General features: G+C 34.1%; 1 protein-coding gene across 1 annotated transcript in view; it reads right to left on the bottom strand.

Annotated features, from left to right (window-relative positions):
* DACH2 (dachshund family transcription factor 2) overlaps nt 1-22,675 on the bottom strand; it is a 658,986-nt gene that overhangs the window by 139,097 nt on the left and 497,214 nt on the right. The window contains exons 5-6 of the mRNA XM_024129482.1: nt 18,812-18,970; nt 5,131-5,303 (exon numbers count right to left, since the gene is read on the bottom strand). Coding sequence (XP_023985250.1) covers nt 5,131-5,303; nt 18,812-18,970 — 332 coding nt within the window. The remainder of the gene's footprint in view (nt 1-5,130; nt 5,304-18,811; nt 18,971-22,675) is intronic.

Raw genomic sequence — 22,675 nt, 5'->3', positions numbered from 1 at the left:
TAATCTATGACAAACGAGGCAAGACTATACAATGGAGGAAAAACAGTCTCTTCAATAAATAGTGCTGGGAGAACTGGACAGCTACATGTAAAAAAATGAAATAAGAACACTCGTTAACACCACACACAAAAATAAACTCAAAATGGATTAAAGACCTAAAAGTGAGACTGTAAAACTCTTAGAGGGAAACATAGGCAGAACACTCTCTGACATAAATCGCAGCAATATTTTTTCAATCCATCCCCCACAGTAATGGAAATAAAAACAAAAAAATAAACAAACCTAATTAAACTCAACAGCTTTTGCACAGCAAAGGAAAACATAAACAAAACAAAAAGACAACCACAAAATGAGAGAAAATATTTGCAAATGATGCAACCAACAAAGGATTAGTCTCCAAAATTTACAAACAGCACATGTGGCTCAATACTATAAAACCAAACAACCCAATCAAAAAATGGGCAGAAGACCTAAATAGACATTTCTCCAAAGAAGACATACAGATGGCCAAGAGGCACATGAAAAGATGTTTAACTTCACTAATTATTAGAGAAATGCAAATCAAAACTACAATAAGATATCAACTGACACCAGTCAGAATGGGCATCAGCAAAAAATCTACAAACAATAAATGTTGGACAGGGTGTAGAGGAAAGGGAACTCTCCTCCACTGTTGGTAGGAATGTAAATTGGTACAGCCACTATGGAGAACAGTATGGAGGTTCCTTAAAAACTAAAAATAGAACTACCATATGATCCAGCAATCCCACTTCTGTGTATATATCTGGAGAAAAACTTGGTTCGAAACTATACATGCATCACAATGTTCACTGCAGCACTGTTTACAATGGCCAAGACTTGGAAGCAACCTAAATGTTCATCAACAGATGAATGGATAAAGAAGATGAGGTACGTATATACAATGGAATATTACTCAGCCATAAAAAGAATGAAATAATGCCATTTGCAGCAACATGGATGGACTTGGAGATTATCATACTAAGTGAAGTCAGACAGAGAAAGACAAATATCATATGATATCACTTATATGCAGAATCTAAAAAAAATGATACAACTGAACTTATACACAAAACAGAAACAGACTCACAGTCTTAGAGAAACTACTTATGGTTGTCACAGGGAAGCATGCGGTGGGGGTGAGGGATAGACTGGGAGTTTGGGACACACATGTACACACTGCTATATTTAAAATAGTTAACCAGCTACCTACTGTATAGCACAGGGAACTTTGCTCAATATTCTGTAATAACCAAATGGGAAAATATTTTGAAAAAGAATAAAGTAAAACACTTTAACAATAAAAATGTCAAAATATGTGAAATATAAAAAAAGAAATGCTAAGTGCTGGAAATTAAATATGGTTTATAGAGCAAGTCATTCACTAACTTGATATTCTCTATTTCTCATATATTCAAAGCACATACTGCAAGTCCAGCTTCCAAAGGAAATTGTGATCACAGTCTCATGAGCATCAGTGATAACACACAGGCATCAGCTTAACACAAACTATGCTAAAGGAGAGTAGCAGGTGTTTAGAAGGATTCTGAAAACAATATCACAGCATTTTTTTAATTCCAGAGATTTAAAAAAATGATATGAAAACAGGAAAAATTTTACTTGAAAGTAAAAAAAAAAGATATACAAACAATAAGGATAATTTAAACACATTAATAAGTTTGGTAGCTCTTTTTGTGAATATTTGTAAATTTTAATACAACTAAACACATATTTTTGACTTTTTTTGTAATGTGTTATAATCTCTTACTGTGTATATCAAGTTTCTGATATATATATATTTTTTCTGCAGCTGTGTTTTAAATCACTTGAAAGTAGGGATATAATGGAAATACTAGCTGACTTTTATCTACAGAGATGCTTTCCTAGATGACTCTATAATCACATTAGATGGTCTATGCTATGGACTGAAAGGTTGTCTCCCCAAAATTCATGGGTTGAAACTCTAATCCTAAATGTGGTGGTATTTAGAGATGGGGCTTCTGGGAGGTAAAAGGTCATAAGGGGGGAAACTTCATGTTGGGATTAGTGCCCTTATAAGAAGAGGCACGGTAGAGCTAGCTTCCTCTCTTTCTCTTCACCTTGTGAGGACACAGCAAGAAGATGACTGTCTGCAAACCAGAAAGAGAGCTCTCACCAGGAACATAATCGCAGGCACTTTGGTCTTGGATTTCCCAGCCTCTAGAACTGTGAGAAATTTATCTTGTTTAAGCCATCTATTTTATGGTATTTTGTTATAGCAGACCGCCTGAGCTCAGACAATGTAATACACAGCAAAGAGGTTTTGTGAAGCAAGCTGTTGTGGCTTTCCTTAATTCATAGTTGATTTGTCAGAAAAAAAATCAAATTCCATATTATGTCATTTATTTCTAAATGTTAAATGTTAAATTTTCTGATCATTCAAATTTTGGAAGGACAGTTTACCTCTAAATGGTAAATATAATATAAAAGATCTGATGACTTCAATGCAAATATTTTGTGAGTAATTACAATGAGTAATACAAATTTAAATATCTGTTTTTTTATTACAAACTACCAGGATAAAAATAATCTGTAAATGTAATAGAGAAAATGTGTTTTTTTTGAATAGTTCCTGTATGCCACAAGTAGTAGTACATGATAAACTCTCAATTCATAGTTTTGCCCACTGCATGTGATATTCTAATAGATTGAACTTTGAAAACGTGCTTCACCAAGAAGCACATTGAAAACAAATTTCTGTTGAAATATCGATCAACAGAGGTGTGAAATTTCTGTCCATATAATTGGGTACCACATAGCTAGTATCATATTGATAACAGTTCTTGAAAGAAGGGGTGAGGTTTTAACATATGAACACCTAATTTGTCAATTAATTAAAATATTTTTGTTATGGTAGTTCCTGTGAAATATTATTTTAAAACTAATAATGTTACTATCATACAATAGCACCTTTGCAAAAATAAACAAGAAAAACTTGGCAACTATATTAAAAGCTTCTCACTATGTATTCACTGAAATCAACCCTTTGTAAAAAAAATTTTTTTGCAGGACTTAAATAACCATGTGATCTATGTCAACTTTTACAAAACAGCATCCAATTGTGTTTGTGAAGGTTCTGACTTTCTCTTAAAATAGGTTGCATATGAAATAGACAAATCAGCAATAAACAAAAATATAGCTATATTGCTTTTATACATTAACAATATTTGGATTATTAAAGGAAAAAATAATTATCCTTTCCATTTCAATCGTTATCTCCACCAATAACCAAATACTAGTCATGAACTCCATCCCCAAGTGCCTCTTTGATCCAAATTCATCACAAAGCTATCAAAAGTCCCAAACATTCAACCCAAATATAGCTGATTCAGTCTGAGTAATGGTCATTAAGAAAGTAAACAAAGGTACTTCTGAAGAGCCATAATCATGCCTCTATTGAGAGTATTTTTTCATCATTTCAAAGTAAGCGTGACAATTCCATTACTGTAAATCATGTTTTGTTTCATAATAGAGAATCCCTGTTTTTTGTGCGGTCACATTTATGTGGTAGCCATCCAGTTTCAAAATCATAGGAAACTTATTTCATCTTTTAAATAATGTTCATGGGTGATTTTTTGTCTCAAAGACAACTCTGATTCCTGGTTTACGTTCTGATCAAGTATTCAAACAGAGCTCTGATTAGCTGGGGTAGACTAATTCACTGAGGACCACAATCTTTACAGGAAGCACACTGCCTCTTGGTCATGGAAATATATATGGAGCTTAATAAAAATTTATCAGTTTTTCTTTTCCTTTCCTACAAAGGTTATGTTTTAAATTTTCTTCATTGTTTTAGAAGTCCCCCAAACTGGAAGCTAATTTAAAATGGAACAAAAATGTCTAGAATCTCACATTTCTTCTGCCTTCACTTCTTTTACTCCCATGTGCATCTATTACAATCATATCAATATTTCAAGGCCCAGCTCAAATCCATCAACTGTAATGCCATTTGTGATTCTTGTTCCCTCTTTCTCCAATCTAGTTTGATCTCTCCCTCCTCTAAATTCTTGTAATACTTGGTTATTCTCTATGCTATCCATCACAGTCTGTGTTTTTATGTAAGTTAAATGGTACTTGTTGTTTGTCTTAAGTTTAGTTTGTGAGTCCTGGAAGTCAGGAATTATGTCCTATTCATATCCTATATTGCTCTCTGTGATGTGTATATATCAAGAGTATAATATTTGTTGAATAAATGGAGGAACAAAGGAACAAATCAAGGGTTGACCGGATTAACTATACTCTTTTGATCCTATATACCCTTATATTATCTCCTCAACAAAAGGAAAAATATATTAAACAGCTTAGTTCACGAGTTACTTGGAGGGCAGAGAGACCATGTGCCAAACTAATAGGAGACATAAGGAGGATTATAAAATATTATTTGTGTTTCATTACCCAGTTGTCCTGAAATTTTGAAAAATTTTATTCTAGACTATGATGATAATGATATAAATTATCATAAGTAATTATTTAATGTTTCACAGTTTTAAACTATATTTTACTCATTATCTCCAGACAGCCAATGAAATAAGTGGTATAGATTATTACTATCACCTATATTTTACAGTTGTGGAAACAAGTTCAGGAGGGTTAATTGTCATATCCAAGGTCATTCAGCTATTAATTGGCAGAATAAGAATTGAAATTCAGGTCTTTCTGACTATAAGTCTTGTATGGTATATACTACTCCACAACCGCATCACAAACACCAAAAAGATGCAGTGGTTACTTTGTTTCACACCAGCAATGGGAATGGATTTTGCACATTCTTCTACTCTGTCCTTAGCTGGGCACACCTCCCATACACTGTTCTCATGAATGCAAGACAGGAAGCTAGAATTAAAGGTCATATCTGTGGTCATTTAATGAAAACAAACAACAACAATAACAAAAATAAAAAACAAAAAACACCTTAGCAGGCCTAGTCAGAAATCAAACTCATCAATACTTTATGCTAAGCAACTGAGTCAATGAGCTGTGTGTTTATACTGAAGATCTAGTGGTATTGCTATTATTTTATCAAAATTTACATGTAATTAACACCTTTGTCCTCTTCTAAATCATGATTCTTACCTTTATAACTGAGGCCCCAGCTCTAGAGAGTGGACTGTGAATCTGGGCTGCAGCAGCCATGTTGGCAATAGTATTGAGATGGTTCATCTGATTCATTGCCATGGCAACTGATGCAGGAGGTAAGCTGACTGGAAGTAGGGGATGAGGCATCATCATAAATGGCAGATCCAGTCCTAAAAGAGACAGCGCATGTTAAATTATTACATTAGTTACATTGTTTGGACAAAGGGAAATCACATCAAAATTGATCCTATAAAATATTTTTTAAAAAAATCTATATTTCACTCTTGTTGAATTTTTTTAATGAATTTTTAATATATCCTAGTATCTCTTTGAGAAATTAATAGTACTTATGGGATTTAACATTGTTTTATAATTTTAAAATATTCCTATATCCACAGACTTTTATTTAACAATATTCCTTGTTCATGCTCTCACTCCCAAAACAGTTACAAGGTTCAAACTTTTTACTTATAAAAACAAACAAAAATCTTTGAGCTGAACATCACTTTGTTTAACAAAAAGAAGTAACTTTCTTTTTAAACATTATAATGTACTGATGTGTAGATAGTTTCTAGCTTAACTCTTTCTTTAGGAGACATAATAGTGGTGCTGGTATGATAAGATATAGATTCTCTAGGCTTCAGAATTATTGAAGAAAATAAGACTTGGAATAGGTCCTACTCTTTTAGTTATAAATCTCTAAAATGAATGTGTATAGCTCTAATTTGGAGCCTTTGTCTGTAAGGAATAACTCCCCTATCAAAATATCAGCCTGTTTTCCAGTTTAATAACAAATACCAATATTTTTGAGTAGTGTCAAGAATTCCATTTGTTTTCTTATGCAATGTGAAATATTTCTCACATATTTTGAATTTCTTAATATCTTTCAAGTACTATCCACATTACACTTGTGGCAGCCACAGATATGTCATCAGGAAAATGGTAACAAATTAAAATAGTTGTCTACTTTTCCCTTATAAGGTTGGGATTTGTGAAGAAATACCTTTGAGCAGAGGATAAGGAAAGTTAGCCTAACATTACAGATGTTAACATGACTACAATAAGTAAACCATAGCACTTTATAATGTATTTTAAACTATTGTCTTTATAGTAATCTTGCCTTCTTTTGGACATGAGCCCAGAAACTAGCAATCTTTAACAGATGTTCTAAAACATGCTTGCCTAAAATTTTCCTAAATTATTACAGACTATTAACATTCTGCTATGGGCAATGTTTGTGTTCATCTTGCACACAATTATCAACTGTTAATAACATCCCTTTTTCCTCTTTGCCATCCCCTCATTTTTTCTTGCTTCCCATATCACAACAGCAAGTGTACAAAAATGAATCTATAGGACATATATTCAGAGGCCCCTTAAGTATCATTCCTCTAAACAACAGTAACAGTAATACAAACACTTTACACACATATTTTTAGGACAAAAAGGAGGCTAGAAGGAAGAAACATTGTGAATTGATCTGAAGTCTATCTCCTGTGTTCAACAATAATGGTTGAATTAAAGTCATTAACAAAACAATTTCAAAAGGAGCACAATAAAACAAACTTCCGGATATGACAGGTCTCATACATTAAAGTGGTTATCTCTATTAAAGAAACTCGTAAATAAAGAATACAAACATCACCAATATTTCTGATAAAGATAGCCACAAAATGCACTGTTATCAGAATTACACAAGGATAATAAAAAAGCTAGAAACAAATTTTGCATGGAACCCCAGAAGGGAAACATATTCTATACTTCCTATGACTCCAAATCCCCAAAGAATATTAATAAAGTATTTTAAACTTTTCCCCATCACTTCACTTATGGCTCAGTCTCTGAATCCTTTTTAGGAGCAATCTATCAAAACATACTTTTCAGTTGTGAAACCTTTTTCCTATGACTATTAATTTAAAGCCTGAACACAATGTAAACACTGAATTCAAAATGGATTTCTGCACTCCGTTTTAAATTGGTTTATTTTCAGTTAAGCTTTCAAAATTACTTAGATATATATGCATTTTAAACGTTAACCATCATACACCTTTGCTATAATGATAGGATATTCCATAATATAAATTAATCACTATTTATCTTCCGCTAAGAACCTTCACTTTATGCTCCATATAATAGCAACCATCAATAACATACATAGATTTCTGTATAAGGTTCTCATTTACCACAAACCCAAGATAATTATAGACTTCCAATTCTTCTTTATCTACTCAGTATTTTAATAGAAAATTGATCAAACCGTAGATGAAAAGTAGCCATCAGTGCCTCCATTTACCTCTCAAATGCTTAAATAAACTTTTGTTCAATTTACATTTCCCTTAGCAGTATAACAATCTTTCCTCATTCTCCAAAGTTTTCCAGCATCATCCAGATACCACATGGCGGTATCAAGTCATATGCCTACTTAAAGTCCAATTGACATGCAAACTAAATGCAAACCACAAACAGAATTTAACAGCCCATTGACAGTTTTAAAATATAATTCATCAAACACTTCAAATAACCATGAAGGGCTTAAAAGTCACAATTTCAGATCATGACCTACAATAACTAACCATGAATTGACTATAGTACACTGGAATTTAAGCTAATATTTATATTACAGGCAAGTTTAACAGTGACCCCAGTTGAGCTGCACATGCAAAGCATATGCAAATACTGAATTATGTAAGTCAACGTTTTCCCAAAGCTGGAAACATTAAGAGCCATCAATAATACACAGCACTCCAGCAATCTGGCTCATTTAGTCACATGTCAGAAATGTACAGCAACTTTTAATAGAATGGTAATGAAGACAAACTCTTTAAAAATCACCAAAATGGATTTTTTCTCTCCTGTCAACCACAAGGACATCAGGCAGACGACTATAAGCACTCTTTCTAATCCATCTTGGTATTCTGGCAACTCCTATAACTTTTATGTAAGTGCATGGCACCACCTCCTCCCAGCCATTAAGGTTACAAACTTCAATAATACTCTTATCTTCCCTCTAAAATATCACATTCATTTGGTTTCCAAGTCATGTTTTCCTCTGTGATATATTGCATTCTACAGACAGGCACCAATCCCACCATGCCTAGAAGGTAACCTGTCTTCCTGGTTTTCCTATGCCATTTAATTTGCTTTTTCACTCCAATTTTAAGACTTTCAGTGGCTACTCACTGTCTCTAGAATAAAATATAAGCTCTTTGGTTTCATGTGAAAATACTTTTCTAGCTTTGATATCTCACTATATCCCTCTGTGTATGCTCTACTCTAGCCCTTCTGGACTAGTTGTAGCTCTCTGCAATTTTAACTCACCTTAGCCTTCACTTTTGTTGATGTCTCTCTCTGGAATCTACCACTCTAACACATTTATTTGGGTATGGTAAAAGTCCTCTTCCTCTTTTTAATCAATGGACTTTAATTTTAGAGCAGTTTTAGGTTTACAGGGAAAAAAATGAGCAGAATTTACAGAGAATTTCCATATACTTCCCCTCCACCAGCAGTTTCCCCTCTAAGTAACATCATGGATTAGTGAGGTAGACATGCTACAATGGATGAATCAATATTGATACATTATTATTAACTACTGTCCATAGTGTGCAATAGGGTTCATTCTTTGTGTTGCAAATTCTAAGGATTATCACAAATGCACAGTATCATGTATCTACCATTACAGTATAATATAGAATAGTTAGTTTAACTGGCCTTAAAAATCCCCTCTGCTCCATCTATTCACCCCTCCTCTTACACTTGGCTTTTAATGTCTCTATAGATTTGCCTTTTCCTGAATGCCATATAAGTGGACTTATACAGTATTTAGTTTTTTCAGACTGGCTTTGTTTTACTTAGAAATATGCACTAGTCTTTTCCAGGCATCACAGCTCATTTGTTTTTATTACTAACTATTCTTCCATGGCATGGATATACCACAGTTTGTTTACTCATTCAGCTATTGAAGGACACTGTGGTTTGCTTCCAACTTTTAGCAATTATGAATAGAGTTGCTATAAACATTGGTATGTAGATATTTGTGTGGACATAAATTTTCAATTCATTTGATAAACAAGGGAGACTCTGTTTAGCTTTGTGAGAAACTGCCAAATGCTTTCCAATATGGCTGTCCCATATTGCATTCCAACCAGCAATGAATGAGAGCTCCTCTTGTTCCAAATCCATACCAGCAATTAATGTTGATGAAGTTTTGGATTTTAGCCATTCCAATAGGTGTGCAGGGGTATCTCATTTTATTTTAATCTGAAACTTCCTAATGGCATATGATGTTGAGTATATTTTCATACGATTATTTTCCATCTGTATATCTTATTTGATGAGGTGTCTGTTCAGGTCTTTGACCCGTTTTTAATTGGACTATTTCTTTTTTTTCATTGAAATATAATTGACTTACAATGTTATATTAGCTTCAGGTGTACACTTTTTGATTCGATACTTTTATAGATTATGTACCATACAAAGTTATTAAAAAATATTGACTCTATTCCCTGTGTTGTTCATTACATCCCTAAGATTTATTTGTTTTATAACCTGTAGTTTGTACCTCTTAATCCCCGTTACCTATTTTGCCCTTCCCCCCACACCTGACCCTTGTGGTAACAACTAGTTTGTTCTCTGAATCTGTTAGTCTGTATATGTTTTGTAATATTTGTTAATTTGATTTGTTTTTTAAAATTCCGCATATAAGTGAAAACATACAGTATTTGTCTTTCTCTGTCTGACACTTCTCTAAGCATAATACCCTCCAGGTCCATCCACATTGTTGCAAATGGCAAGATTTCATTCTTTATTATTGCTGAGTAATATTCCACCTTTTCTTTAACCATCCATCAATTGTAGACATTTAGGTGGCTTCCATTATCTTAGCTACTATAAATAATGCTGCTATGGACAGTTAGGTACATATTTTTTTCTTTCAAATTAGTATTTTTGGTTTCCTCAGATAAATACCCAGGAGTGGAACTGTTGGATGGTATGGTAGTTCTATTTTCAACTTTTTGAGGAATCCATATCATTTTACATAGTGGCTACACCAATTTACATTCCATCAACATTGCATGAGGGTTCCTTTTCTCCAAATCCTTGCCAATATTTGTTACTTCTTATCTTTTTGACAGGCATGAGGTGAGATCTCATTTTGGTTTTGATTTGCATTTCCCTGATGATTAGTGATGTTGAGCATCCTTTCATGCGTCTGTTGGCCATCTGTATATCTTCTTTGGAAAAATGTCTATTCAGGTCCACTGCCCATTTTTCAATCAGGTGATTTTTTGATGTTGAGTTGTATGAGTCCTTTGTATGTTTTGGATATTAACGCCTTATCAGATATATCTTTTACAAATGTCTTCTCCCATTCAGTAGGCAGACTTTTCTTTCATGAATAGTTTCCTTCACTGTGCAAACTTTTTTAGTTTTAGGTAGTCACAATTGATTATTTTTGCTTTTGTTTCCCTTGCCTGAGGACACATATCCAAAAATATATTGCTAAGATTGATGTCAAATAACTTACTGCCTATGCTTTTTATAAGAGTTTTATGTTTCAGGTTTTACTTTTAAGTCTTTAATCTGTTTTGAGTTTATTTTTGTATATTGTGTGAGAAAGTAGTCCAGTTTGATTCTTTTCCATGTAGCTGTCCAGTTTCCCAACACCATTTACTGAAGAGGCTGTCTTTTCCCCATTGTAAACTTTGCCTCTTTGCCAGAGATTTATTGACCATGTGAGTCTCGGATCATATCTGGACTCCCTATTCTATTTCACTGATCTATGTGTCTGTTCTTGTGCAGGTACCATACTGTTTGGATTACTGCAGCTTTGAAGTACAGCTTGGAATCCGGGAACATGACACCTCCAGCTTTGTTTTTATTTCTCAAGATTGTTTTGGGGTCTTTTGTGTTTCCATATAAATTTTAGAATTATTTGTTCTAGTTCTGTGAAAAATGCCATGGGTATTTTGATATAGTCTGCATTGAATCTGTAGATTGCCTTGGGTAGTATGGTCATTTTAACAATATTAATTTTTCCAATCCATGAGCATAGCATTTCCTTCTATTTGTTTGTGTCATCTTCAATTTATTTCATCAATGTCTTACAGTTTTCTGAGTACAAAACTTTTAACTTCTTGGTTTGGCTTATTCCTAGGTATTTCATTCTTTTTAATGCAATTGCAAATGAAATTGTTTTCTTAACTTCTCTTTCAGATAGTTCATTGTTAGTGTATATAAATGCAATAGATTTCTGTATATTAATTTTGTTTCCTACAACTTTACTGAATTTGTTTTTTAGCTCTAATAGTTTTGGGTGGTATCTTTAGTGTTCTCTATATAGTATCACATCATTTACATACAGTGACAGTTTTTACTTCCCTTCCAATTTGGGTTCCTTTTATTTATTTATTTTTTAATCTGATTGCTGGGGCTAGAATGATTTTGAATAAAAGTGGCGAGAGTGGGTATCCTTGTCTTGTTCCTGACCTTAGATGAAGTGTTATGAGCTTTTCACCATTGTGTACTCTGTTGGATGTAGGTCTGTAATATATGGCCTTTATTATGTTGAGATATCTTCCCTCTATACCAATATTATTAAGAGTTTTTAATCATAAATGGATGTTGGATTCTATCAAAAGCTTTTTCTGCATCTATTGATATGATTTTTATCTTTTGTTTTGCTAATGTGGTGTATTATGTTGACTGAGTTTCAGATATTGAGCCATCCTTGCATCCCTGTAATAAATTCCACTTGATCATGGTATATGATCTTTTTAATCAACTGCTGATTCAGTTTGCTAATATTTTGTTGAGAATTTTTGCATCTATGTTCATCAGTGATATTGGCCTCTAATTTTATTTTTTGTGGTGTCTTTGTCTGATTTTTGTATAAGTGTGACGTTGGCTTCATGGAATTAGTTCGGAAGCATTCCTTCCTTTACAATATTTTGGAATAGTTTGAGAATGATAGGCATTCACTCTTCTTTAAATGTATGGTAGAATTCACCTGTGAAGCCATCTGGTACTGGACTTTTATTTGTTGGGAGTTTTTCTATTATTAATTTGATTTACTTACTGGTCTGGTCATTTTTTCTATTTCTTTCAGAGTCAGTCCTGGGAGATTGTACATTTCTAGGAATTTTTCCATTTCTTCTAGGTTGTCCATTTTATTGGCATGTAATTGTTTGAGGTAAACTCTTAGGATCCTTTGTATTTCTGTGGTATTGGTTTAAATTCTCCTTTTTCATTTTTGATTTTATTTAGTTGGATCTTCTCTCTTTTTTTCTTCATGGATCTGCCTAAAGGTTTAACAATGTTGTTTACCTTTTAACAGAACCAACTCTTAGTTTCCTTGATCTTTACTATTTTTGTTCTATATCATTTATTTCTGCTCTGATCTTTAATATTTCTTTCTTTCTACTAACTTTGGGGTTTTTTTTCTAGTTCCTTTATGTGTAAGGTTAAGTTGTTTAAGATTTTTCTTCTTTCTAGGAATGGACTTATATCACTATAAACAACCCTCTTAGAATTGCTTTTGTTTTCCATAGATTTTGAATTATTTTTTTCCATTTCCATTTGTCTCCAGGTATTTTTAATTTCCTCTTTGATTTCTTAGTGACACATTGATTGTTCAGTAGCATATTGTGTAGCCTCCACATTTTTGTGTTTTTGCAGTTCATTTCATTATGGCTGATTTCTAGTCTCATAGCATTGTGGTGGGAAAAGATGCTTGATATGATTTCAACCTTGCTAAATTTATTGGGACTTGTTTGTGGCCCAGCATGTGATCTATCCTGGAAAGTTTCCATGTGCACTTGAAAAGAATGTTATTCTGCAGCTTTTGGATGGAATGTTCTATGTATGTATCTTTTAATTCCATCTGATCTAATGTGTCATTTAAGGCCAATGTTTCCTTATTGATTTTTGTCTGAGTGATAGATCCACTGATGTAAATGGGGTGTAAATGCCACCTACTATTATTTTGTTACTGTCAATTTCTCCCTTTATGTTTGATAGTATTTGCTATGTATTTGGGTGCTCTTATGTTGAGTTCACATATATTTATAATTGTTATATCTACTTGTTGGATTGATCCTTTTATAATTATGTAACGCCCTTCTTTCTCTTGCTACAGTCTTTGTTTTAAAGTCTGTGTTGTCTAAGTATTGCTACCCCAGCTTTCTTCATTTCCATCTGCATGAAATACCTTTTCCTATCCCCTCAGTTTCAGTCTGTATATGTCTTTAGATCTGAAGTGAGTCTCTTATAAGCAGCATAGGTATGAGTCTTGGTTTTTAATCCATATAACCAAACTTGTTTCTCTTGGTTGGAATATTTAGTCCGTTTACATTTAAAGTAATTATTGATAGATATGTACTTACTGTCAATTTGTTTTCTGATTGTTTTTGAAGTTCTCTTTTGTTCCTTTCTTACCTTTTGCTCTCTTCCCTTGTGATTTGATGACTATCTTTAATGTTATGTTTGAACACTTTCTCCTTTTTTGTGTGTATCTATTATAGGTTTTTGGTTTGTGTTTACCATGTGGTTCATATATTAAGTGGATGATCTCTTAAGTTCAAAGAGATTCTAACAACCCTGCATTTTATTTTCCATCTCTCACAGGTAATGTTTTTAATGTTATATTTTACATTTTTTTGTTTTGTATATCACTTAACTACTTATTGTCGATATAGATGATTTTACTACTTTTATCTTTTAACCTTACTACCAGCTTTTAAGTGGTTGGTCTACTGTCTTTCCTGTATGATTGCCTTTACCAACGAGACATTTCCTTTCATAATTTTTATATTTCTAGTTTTGGTCTTTTCTGCTTAAAGAAGTTCTTTTAACATTTCTTGCAAAGCAGTTTAAGTGGTGGTGAACTCTTTAGTTTTTGCTTGTCTTTAAAACTATCTCTCCTTCAAATATGAACGACAGCCTTACCAGATTGGTTATTCTTGGTTGAAGGTTTTTGCCATTAATCACTTTCATCATGCCAGTAATTCTGGCCTGCAAAGTTTCTGCTGATAAGGGTCTGATTGTTTTATGGAAGTTCCCTTCAAAGTAACCAGCTGCTTGCATATTACAGTTTTTAAGATTTTCTCTTTATTTTTTGTCATTTTAATTATAATTTGTCTTGGTGTGGATCTGTTTGGTTTCACCTTGTCTGGGACTATCTGTGCTTCCTGGACCTGGATGTCCATTTCCTTTCCCAGGGTAGGGAAGTTTTCAGCTATTATTTCTTCAAATAAGTTATTTGCCCTCTCTTTTCCTCGGCCCCCACAGCATGCTGATGTTAGAATGCTTGATGTTGTCCCAGATGTCTTCTAAACTGTTCTCATTTTTAAAAATTCTTTTCCTTTTTTCTGTTCAGCTTGAGTGATTTCCACTACTCTGTCTTCCATTTTGCCAATGCATTCCTCTGTATCATCTAATCTACTATTGATCCCTTCTAGTGCATTTTTTATTTAGGTTATTGTGTTCTTCATTTCTGTTTAGTTCTTCTTTATATTTTCTAGCTATTTGTTAAGCTTCTCACTGTGTTCATCTATTCTTGTCCTGACTTCATTGAGCATCTTTATGATTATTAAATTGAACTCTTTATTGGGTAGATTGCTTATTTCCACTTTGCTATGTTCTTCTTCTGTGGTTTTGTCTTGTTCCTTTGTTGGGAACACATTCCTCTGTCTCCTCACTTTGCCTAATTTTCTATGTATATTTCTATTTATTAAGTAGGTTGGTTACATTTCCTGATTTTAGAAAATTGGCCTTTTAGAGGAGACGTCCTATGGGACACAGCAGCATAAACCTTCTGGTCGGCAGAGCTATGTGCTCTAGGAGTGCCTTCCGTGTGGGCTGCATGAGCCCTTCTGTTGTGATGGGTTCAACTACTATGGGCACACTGGTAGGTGGGGTTAGTCCCCAGCCCATTTGGCTGCCAGGCCTTTCTTTGTGCAATGGCTTCAAGCCCACTGGTGTGTAAGGCTGGGTGTTGACTGGGCTGGCTGCACTGCTCAGGCAGTCCCAGGGATTGTGCCAGCCCACTGGTGGGAGGGTAGTTCTCAGCATGGCTGGCTCCTGGATTTTCTTATCTACTTTGTCTCCATTATTTTTTTCTTTTTGTTGTTGTTGCTTTTGCTTTTTTTTTCTTTTTTTTTACTTGATACCGGATTATACAAGAAGTATTTTAAGTACAAGCAAAATCATCAATATCCCATGTCACTAATATTCATGGGCTAGTCTATGTCTTTAATTGGTGTATTTAGAACAATCATATTTAAAGTGATTATGATAGTTGGATTTGTAGCTATCATATTTGTTACTGTTTTCTATTCATGTCCTTGTTTTTTCTTTTTTTAAAAATCTTGGCTTCCACTCTTTTGTTGCCTTCTCTGGTGTTAACTGATCATTTTATATGATTCATTTTTCGCTCCTCTTTTATCATATAAATTATAATTATTTTTTAAAAAATTTAAGTGATTTCCCTGGAGTTTGTAATATACATTTTACAACTTATTTAAATCTGCTTTCAAATAACACTAAGCCATTTCATGGGTAGTGAAGTTACCTTATAGCAGAGTATTTCCAATTCCTCCCTCCTGTCCTTTATAACATCACTGTCATTTATATCACTTATTCACTTATCCATATAGTATAATCACCCAATATATCGTTGTTATTGTTATTTGGAACAGTTTATTTGTTCAATTAAGTATATATATATATATACACACACACACACACACACACATATAATTTACCTTAATTTATTTCTTCTCTAACTCTCTTCTTTTCTTTTTGTAGATCCAGCTTTCTGACCTATACCATTTTCCTTCTCTCTGAAGACTTTCTTTTAACATTTTTTACAGGGCAGATCTGGTGGTATGGTAACAAATTCCTTTAACTTTTGTTCATCTGAGGAAGTCTTTATTTCGTCACTTTTAAAGGAAAATTTCACTGGATACAAAATTCTAGGTTGGTGGAATTTTTTCTTTCATCACCAACAATTTCACACCACTCTATTCTTTAATGCCTGGTTTCTGAAAGTAAGTCTAAAGTAATTCTTCCCTTTGTTCCTATATGTGTAAGGAAAAGTGGGTTTTTTTTTTTCCCTCTGTCTTCCTTCAAGAATTTTTCTTTTTGATTTTCCATTTTGACTATAATATGCATAGCAGTAGATTTGTTAATATGTATCTTTCTTAGTGTTTTGTAAGCTTTCTGGATCTGTAGTTTGGAGTCTCTCATTAATTTGGGAAAATTTTCGGCCATTGTTACTTCAAATATTTCTTCTGTTCCTTTCCCTCAATCTTGTCCTTCTAGTATTTCCATTACATGTGTGCTACACCTTTTGTAATTGCCACACAGTTCTTGAATATGCTGTTCTGGGTTTTTTAAATTCATTTTTGCTTTGTTTTTTCAGTTTGGGAAGTTTCTATTGACATATCTCCAAGTTTCCTAATCCTTGCCTTGACCCTAGTCAGTCTACTGATGAGCCCATCTTAGGCATTCTTCATTTTATTGGAGTATTTTTGACTTTCACTATTTCCTTTTGATGCTTAGATTTTCCCTTTCTCTGCTTAAAATTTCCATGAAAACTTTTGTTTTCCACTTTTCCCATTCTCTTAGTACATTAATCATAGTTATTTAAAATTCCTAGTCTGATAATTCTAAAATATGTGCTATATCTAATTCTGGTACTGTCACTTGCTTTTTCTCTTCATACTGTGTTTTTTGCCTTTTACATGCCTTGCAATTTTTTTGTTTAAAGCCAGAAATTGTGTATTGGGTAAAGGGAAGTGACATAAACAGACATTTATTGGGAAGTTTTATGTTTATTGGCAAGGAGTTAGATTGTTTACTGTTTGCTGTAGCTGTTATATTAGCAGCTGTATTTTCCTATCTTCCCTGTTGTCTTTGTTTTTTTCCTAGAGGCTTTCTGAGGCTTTCTGTTCTTTCAGTTGTAACCCCCTGTCATTAGGCAGAGCCCTAATGTGTAGAGAGAAGAAACGGTCTATAATCCTATGATCGAGTCTCAGTCTCCTAGTGAGACTGTGTCCTTGGGCTGTGACTTTCACAAGTTCTTTTCTGCCTTTTTGCCCTCTTAGGTGAGACAGGAAGGCTAGAGGGGACTAGAGTTGAGTATTTCTCTTTCCCCACATGAAAAACTAAAGGGGCTGGAGTTTTGTATCTCTATTCCCTCGCATCAATGGCTACAGGGTACTGGAGTTTACTGTATCCCTTCCCCCAAGTCAGGCTGTGGTGTAACCAAATAGTTTAAGCTCTGGTAAAGTAGTTTCCTTTGAGGATGGGTCTCTGTTAAGGAGAACAGAACATTCTGGACATATTTTGAAATGGTTGTTTTTTTCTCTCCTCTTCTAGAAGCATGAGGACAACTTTCTCAAGTCTTCATCCTGAGAACCTCATGGGGCTCTGGAGGTAAAACTCATGAAACTGTAGGGACCCCCTAAGAGTGGGCCCCCAGGAGTTTTTATGTCTCAAGCTAGATCCACTCTGAATCTTCAGAAAAAAACTCAATTACTCTTTAAATGCTTCTACCAGGCTCTAGCTCTGGCTTCTGCTCCCTATAATCTGTGATTCTCTGTATCTGCCAATCTATCCAGTTTGGGGGATAACTGTACCCTGTGTACTCAATCTCTGATGGATTTAAAAGAGCTGTTGATTTTCAGACTGTCCACTTTTTTCTTGCTGTGAGAACAAGAATGACAACTTATAAGCTCTTTACATGTCAGACCAGAAACAAGAAGTCCTCTAGGTTCCCCTTTATGACATAAGTTTATCTTAATCAGTTGGTTTTGACTTATATTTACAACTTTTTTGACATTCATTTTATTTGTCTTTGCTTAACATTACATTTTTATGAGCCATTTCACCCTTTAGATTATAATCTCCTTAAAGGATGACACCATAACTTATTTTGTATGCTTAATAACTGGTGAATTTCATTAAGATTTAGGACATCATGTTAAAATATCTCAGAATTCCTCTGTTGTCTTAATCCTAGTGGGGGAGTGAAAGTCTCAGAGAAAGGAATAATGGAATTCTTCTCCCAGATTTCCTGTCTGTAAGAAAAGTAAGATTTTAGCTAAGCAAGATATATAAGGCCTGCTTTCTTACAGAAAGATTTCTGAGTCTTTGAAGTTCCTAAAAACATTATCTAAACCTGAATTTGTATAATTCAGCTGTAGTTTGACTACTGAGTAATAAGTACTTACTATATGCAAGTCACTGCTAACAGTTTTTCCTTTATTATTTTTAGCCCTCTCAATAACCTTAATGCCTAGGTATACTTTTATTCCTATTTTGTAGTTGTGGGAACTGAAACTTGGAAAAGTTATCTGACTTCTCCAGAGCCAGACAGTGATACAGAATTCAAAAGATGTGGAATTCAAACCCAAGTTTATGTGACTATAGCCAGAATTCTTAACTACTCTCTTACATAGCCTCCTGTGTACCTCTACTCTGTTATATTGCCACTCAATATATCTCTGTTCTAAAAACCTCACCCTTTCAAATGAATTCCTCTTTATCTACCTTCCTAACTTCAAATTGTTAAACCTTATCAAAGAGAAATAAACCATCCCTGGTATTGCAAGTTGTCCAGTGGGTCTTGGGTGGTATTTTTCTTACACACCAAATTTTGGGAGGACAGTATACATACTATTGGCCAGCAGCTGGTTCTGCTGCAGTGGATTGAGAGTAGGAGCTCCTCCAAGGCCTGGCTGGCCAGCCAGGGCTGCATGAGCAATTCCATGTTGGGGTCCAGGAGCAGCAAGAGGAGACTGCATCTTATCCTTATCCCAGGAAGTGTCACTTCCACCTGAAAAACATTCATATAAACAGATTGCAAGTTAACAACTTTCCATGAGAAGGATTTTTAAACTCCCTTTTTAGGGTTGTAATTATTAATATTACTATATAGAAAATTATTATTAAACATAAGTGACTCATTTTTATGATGGTTTCAAAAACTTTCAATAGCCTTGGATTTAAGCTGACTCTGGGAAGACTAAACAGCTTTCACTAATAATATAGGCTCACTTGCCTTACAGGTAATCTAAAAAATCTGGAAGCATAATGAATAACTTTTGAAAGCATTTATATGTTGAAGGCCTTTAACTGAACACTACTGCCTCTCCTTCCAACCCTCTAACATACGTGTGCTATATCTTAATGAAGAGCAGTTGCTATTCACTCAAAAAGAACACATTCATAAGAGCATGATGACATGCAAAAATATGTTGTAAGATACAAAATTATCAGTTATTTTGTTCTCAGATCCAGCCCTCAAAAAGTTAATCTCTTCATACACAGCAGGCTTTTATACAAAATAAGCTGGATAAAACATAAAACCACAGCTCTCAATTTGAAATTGTGCTTTACTTTGATCATCCATGCTAGAGAGTGAAGTAAAGTATGCATAAATGCAGACTACTATATCATCATAATAATCTACAGTGGCATAGCTATTTCATCTGGCACTTAGCATACTGTGGGGCAGAACCATTGCTTAAAAGCATATAGGAAACCAGCACAAAATTATTTCCAGGGCATACTTTTAAGAAGAATACTTTAAACAGAGGGGTAGGGGTTGAATTCCAATCACGGCAGTAGCACGCAGTCTGGCTTTAGAAAACAAAATGGTTGTGTGGGCAGCCCCATCTATTCACTTGAGGTATTTCATTAATTCAGAGATCAGTGGTTCTGCTCTTATTCCCATGCTGGAATTGTGACATTAGCATCTCCACCTGGCTGACTCTATCCCATCTGATTGCCAAAACATTGACCCTGTTTCGTGGAGAGATTTAGGCCTGGGGATCTTGGGCATTCTGTAAAATATGTGCACTTACTGGCTTAAGAAAGAAGTAGAAAGAAATCAAGGTGCTCATTTTCCTAACATTCAACATTGTCATTTTTTTCACTTCTTTGAGTTCCCTCCTAGGCTTTGTTCATATGTATACTAATTTATACATTATAAACATCTCTGCCATGTTGCTTCAGGTATCAGATTTACAAAGTGTAATGGCTACATAGCAGTCTACTGAGTTAATGTACTATAATTTATTAAACATTGGATTATAAGTTTGTTTCAAATTTGTCACTATTATAAATTTACTGTAATAACAACATTCATTTGAATACTTCCTTAGACTCAATCAATTCCCTAGAGTGTGATTTCTGGGTCAAAGAGGTTGCATGTTTTTATTTATAAAATAGAGTATTTACTTAGTTTATACTTTTACTTTCAAGTATCACATTTGCAAAATCAGCTTTTAGAGTTGTAGACTTTTCAGGGAAATGTTTTCAAGGCAAAGTGGTGTTCTCCCTGAAGATTTAAAATTTATTTAAGCAAACTGCTAGTATCTCTGGGAGGTTTTTATTTGTTTGTTTGCTTTTGTTTTGTTTTGTTTTTTAACCTTTTTACCCATTCATCTGCTCTTATCCCACTTCTGGGAATCAATCCCCTCTGCTGGACTCTTTCAAGTCGTCTTGTGGACAAAGTAAATTTCTAATCCAAAAGTGAGAGTCTTGGCCAATTTCCAATTAGACATGTTTCAGACAAGCAAACACTAGATTCTCCATCGGCATATATAAATTCCAAGGGGTACTTGGCCATGCTTATAAAAACAACGTTTTTCCAATCAAATGGGGAAGAAATAAATAGCTAATTGTTCAGTTTCTGCTTTAAGCCATTCAGTTAACATGCATGGAAGCTTAAAAGATAGGCAATTTGGTTGAATTTGATAGATTGGCTTAGTGGACCAGAAATCATTCCCTTGATCATGTTGAGGTTTGGTGTGTTTATTGAAAACATGCAACACACTTATGATTACACCAATTGTTCTCTCTTTTCATCCAGATGTTTGCTGTTGTTTAGTCACTGCCTAAGAGCAGGGAGGTATTTTATGGTTGGTGCATTGACATAATTTAGCATTCACAAATTTGAAATTCCAATTAAAATCAATATGACGTTGTTATGCTGTAATGAAAAAGAATGGCGGAGGGGGATGAGGGGAGTATCTTAATAAATGATGAAAGTAACCACATTGCAACACTGAGAATTCTTTACAGTAACATTGGGCCCATAAACATGATTAATACCAGAAAATGCAAAATTTTGGAAGATCAATTGCTGAGCAACAACGGAAACACTTTATCATTTTAGCACTATGTCCAAGATATTAATTATCTCACCATTACAGAACTGTAATTTGTAAAATGATGAGCAACACATTGACAAAGAAAGATACATTTAGAAGACACTAAATTATACCATTGATATTAACATGGTATTGCACCATCACAGCAGCAACAGAATGCGACAATACTAGGGCTGAGATTATGTCAATATTTATCTTATAAATTGAAAATCCTTTAGTCAATTTTCATTAACAAATGGTAAATTAGAATTGTCTAATGTTTTATATATTACATATTCCAAATAACTTGAATATAAATGATTTTTAAACTGCATTAAAGGATTCCAGGTGTTTTTGTGTCTGCTTTTATGAGAGATTTAGATGAACTTTTTCAAACAATTCTCATCTTTTTAACTACTGGGTTAAAAATGATACAAGGAAGCTGGTTACCAGCTGTGCCCATCTTCACCAAGTATAAATACATGAAATTGTCCTGCATTCTTAAGGCAACTATATATGAAGTGAGTGACAAAGGAGTATGGGACATCCTTGATATTTGCATAGGAAGCTCTGGACACATTTTTGTCTTTTGACCTAAAATACTTATCATTTTAAAGTCTATACAAATTGACTTATGACTCAGTATGGAGGCTTTGGTAGCCCCAAACTTAACATTTCCCTATGCCCTTGTGCCAATCTGTAATAACATCCACTGCACTTAAAGCTAACAAATTGTTTTTACCAATGTAATCTAGAGTCAACCTTTCTTTACCACTATGCGAAGGGTACATCCTGAGCCCCCTTATGCCATGTGAGGACACAGCAAAAATATGGTTGTCTGTGAACCAGGAAGTGGGTCCTCACCAGATACTAAAACAACCATCATCTTGATCTTGGTCTTCCAGCTTCCAGAACTGTGAGAAATAAATTCCCTGTTGTTTACAAGCCACCCATCTATGGAATTTCTGTTATAGCAGACCAAATGGACTAAGGCACCATGGAGTGGGTAGATTAAATAACAAAAATTAATTTTATTACAGTTCTGGAGGCTAGAAGTCCAAGATCAAGGTATCAACAGATTTGGTTTCTCCCAAGGCCTCTCTTCTTGCGTTGCAGATAGCTATCTTCTCCCTGTGCCCTTTCATGGTCTTCTATGTGTGTGCATCTCTGATGTCTCTTTATGTGTTCAAATTTCATCTTCTTATAGGGATACCAAGCAGATTGAATTAGAGGCCACTCTAAGGGCTTTATTTTAACTTAATCACCCTTTAAAGATGTTATCTCCAAATATGGTCACATTCTGAGGTATTGCGGGCCTTTAACATATGAATTTTTTTTTTTTTTTTTTTTTTTTTTTTTTTTTTTTTTTTTTTTTTTTTTGTGGT

This window comes from Physeter macrocephalus, chromosome 21 (genome assembly GCF_002837175.3).
Source record: "Physeter macrocephalus isolate SW-GA chromosome 21, ASM283717v5, whole genome shotgun sequence".
Lineage (NCBI taxonomy): Eukaryota > Metazoa > Chordata > Mammalia > Artiodactyla > Physeteridae > Physeter > Physeter macrocephalus.
This window is presented reverse-complemented; position numbering and strand designations above follow the sequence as displayed.